General features: G+C 42.9%; 1 protein-coding gene across 1 annotated transcript; it reads right to left on the bottom strand.

Annotated features, from left to right (window-relative positions):
• Positions 1 to 1,221: 1,221 nt before the first annotated feature.
• Positions 1,222 to 2,541, bottom strand: LOC147642134 (uncharacterized). Its single transcript, XM_086802356.1, has 3 exons — positions 2,456 to 2,541; positions 2,017 to 2,366; positions 1,222 to 1,271 (listed from the first exon to the last, which is right to left on the bottom strand). Exons 1-3 carry the CDS (start codon positions 2,539 to 2,541, stop codon positions 1,222 to 1,224), a joined length of 486 nt encoding a protein of 161 aa, XP_086658482.1.
• Positions 2,542 to 3,442: the final 901 nt, after the last annotated feature.

Here is a 3,442-nt window from a genome sequence, read left to right as displayed (position 1 = left end):
CTGACCTCTCTGACAACCGCCCCGCCATGGTCTACCCTTTCTCTTCACCAGATCCTCCGATGGCACTCTTGAAAACGCACACAAATCATTAACCATATGCCATAAAGATCACCGAAAATCATTTTAAATTCTATCTTGATTTGAATGCATATACATACATGTCAAAGATAAGATCTTGCCCTACATCAAGATCATCACCTAGTGCCAAATCCCTTAGTTGATCCCCATGCATCACAAAGCTTGTAGCAGGAGATGTTGAGCGAACAAAAACAGCCAATATTAGACAAGTGACCTACAAGCAAAGACACATTGGTTGTTCATGCATTTTCACCTTAAATGGGACAAAGAAGATTTGCACAAATGACAGCCCCAAAGAGAACAACACCAATACCTGGGTAGTAATCATTTGCCCCATCTTCTTCCCAATAGGTGGAGTACACCTCACAACCTGTCTATGATAAATGCCAAACCCAACGCTCTGTGCAACCTGCTCAATGGTCACTCCTTCTTCCATAGTGTAAAGGCATGTAAAGAAGCCTCGATCCGAGAGACAAGAATCAACAACTTTAAAAGTAGAGTCATACATGCCATCCCCAATCTTATTCCAATATGGAACCTTGTTTGCAACACAACCTCCAATGATGATATTTGAGGGGAAGTCTGCAAATATCAACTCCACACAGTAATCAGACCCTCTACTCTTGACATTCCCTACTGTGCAAATAACATTCATGGCATCAAGCACTTGCTTTCCCAATGAGGATGCATCCTCCATGTTCACAAAAGTAGCTGCAAGGTCCTCAATACTGACATTGAAGGCATAAATGGTTCCTATAGACAGGTTTTTGACATTTAACACACATAGTCTTAAGTCAAAACAATCGGATCACGATAGAGATGAGGTAGGAAGCTCACATACCTGGAGCTTGCAATGTCTTGGTTATGATGTTAGTTGGTTGTATCCCACCTGCACTACTATTGGATGTCTGTTGTTGACTCTGCTCCTTATTTGCTTCCATTGCTCGATTCACCTCCAATGCACGATTCACTATTTCCCTCCCTAAATTCACTGGCAATGACTTACGAAAAGAAGCCGATGCAATCGATGTTGCATGTGATGTGGATGTGGCCTCATTATGATCAATTTGCTGGCTACGAAGCTCCAATATAGACTTATGTTGGCGATACAGATCAAGTTCCTCCTCAGGCACATGGTTTCTTTCAAGGTCCAACCACCACGGGCAGAAATGAGACTCTATACTTGACATGGCCTGTTCAATGACAAACATGGGTAAACACAACTCACCCTCAATATGAACATGTTTCTCAATCATGGATTCAAAATGACAAATTCAATCACTTACTCTTCCAAGCTTCAAATCGGCATACATATAAGATTGATTGTCAACACAAAGCCACACACTAGCGAGAGGGGGTAAAATATCCAATTGGTGCTCCTCAATTTCAGAAAGCAACCATCTGCAAGCCAAAGCCCAAATGATAAAACAACACACAGAAAGAAGCATGCATGTTTTTTAACAAGGAATATCTGGGTTACGTTGTAGGAAAACCTATAAACGACTCACCATGCAGCACTTTGTAGGCCTGGTTGATGGTCAATATCATGGCTAAATTTTATGCCTCCTTCGTGCACTTTGAAAGCCCTTTTGAAGTACTTTCTTCTGCATAGAACAACAAAAGAGGTGAATCGGCTCTCACCTGGCAACCTGACTCGATCGGCATTTTTAATATCATTTTGGATTCTCAAACCCAGCTCCGTGATCTGAAGCCAGTAGGAGTACATGTGCAGCCATTCCCTAACCTTTGTCTTATCATTTGGCATACCCTCAAGTGATCGCACTGCAGCCTGAGAGTTGTCCAATAGCTTGACAATGTGAGCCTTATCTGTGTCTCTGATGCAAGCAGAACCTATCATATTGAGCTTTTCCTCTGTGGCCACATGATTGGTTGACGCGTGCCATGGGAGGGAGAGCACCGCACACCAAAAGGCCTCACCATTGGAGGGATCAGCAATCCTTGCATATTTTGATGTTTTTCCTCTGTAGAGAACTTCTACCTTTCGAGTCACATTCTCCCTAGCAGACTCGGCAAGTGGTCCATTTGATGCCTCATCAATTTTTTGCTCCATCTCGTCCTTGAACAAGAGCCAAGTCATAATCTGGATTGGCAAATGAAGCCAACTAGGCCTTCCTCTGGCAGATGCACTCTGCATCTCTCTCTCAACCCACAGCTTGTCCTCATTGTCCAAATGTGCCATGAGAGTTGTTAGGTCGGACTCTCCCAATCTTCTTAGTTGAAATAGACGATCACCAAATGTGGTTGGCACAAATGCATAATCATGCGTCCTACAAAACAAAGAAAAAATATGTTAATATTCTTGAGTACAAACAACTTACTTGACATAGAAGGAGACTCTGATAACAAATTAACTTACTTGTTCAACCTGGACAATGAAAACAAAAGCTCACCCACATCCCTCCGCTCGAACACATAAAATTTACAGAGAACACAACAATGCATGGACAAATCCCCTTGAAACCCTGTAATAAAACACAAAATTAGGAAGGACAAAGAAGCATGAGAAACTATAACATCCCAATGAGAACTCACCTGTAGAAATGCAGTCCATCCAAGCATTGTGTCGATTATTACCATCAAGAATATGCACCATTTTTCGGCTCAAGTACGGACCCCAATCGGGGTCAAGTGCAAGAGTTTCCTCAAACTGTTGATTCACAGTCCTCCAATGCTCATCCCAAGATTCCTCCCTCTCTTGTGTCAATGGTGTCTCCTCCCCTTCCAAGTCCATAATTGATACTGTGAAAGCTCCCATGCTCTCAATGTACCCACCTAGTTTTTTGAAGCTTCGAGTAAGAGACTTATCTGTTGAGGGAGAAACCTTTCGGATTGCCTCCGTCTGGATCATCCTACAGAGAGGAACACGTGGAGGTGGAGACCTAAATTTGACTCCTATCCTATCTAAAAAGGCTTGTGGAGTAGATGTCTCAAGAATCTTCCCGAAAATATCAACCTTATTTTTTTTCTGCTTGCTTCCTTCAGTTTGGGTTGTGACAACTGTTTCTTCTTGATCCTCTAGTGGATGTGTGTTCTCTTCCCCCTCTATCTCTCTCCCAATATCCTCAGTATTCTCACCTTCATCCTCATTATCACCACCTTGAGTATTCTCACCCTCATTTTGATCACCTTTATTTTTCTCAATTGCCCCCACTACATTTTGTCCATCCTCCTCATTTCTTTCATCACTATGTAGATGCTGCCTATCCATATCCACCTCCAGGTTAGTGTCATCTATGATATGTACGGCATGCTCCGTAGTAGGGTTTGAGGAGGCGGCTTGCTCCAAAGTGCTGGAAAAATCAGCTTGCCTCCTTGTGTGTCTCGATGAGCTCTCACCTGGGCC

Source organism: Cibotium barometz, chromosome 1 (genome assembly GCF_041138505.1).
Source record: "Cibotium barometz isolate CiBa-2024 chromosome 1, ASM4113850v1, whole genome shotgun sequence".
NCBI lineage: Eukaryota > Viridiplantae > Streptophyta > Polypodiopsida > Cyatheales > Cibotiaceae > Cibotium > Cibotium barometz.
The sequence above is the reverse complement of the archived record's forward strand: the minus strand, read 5'-3'. Positions and strand labels throughout refer to the sequence as shown.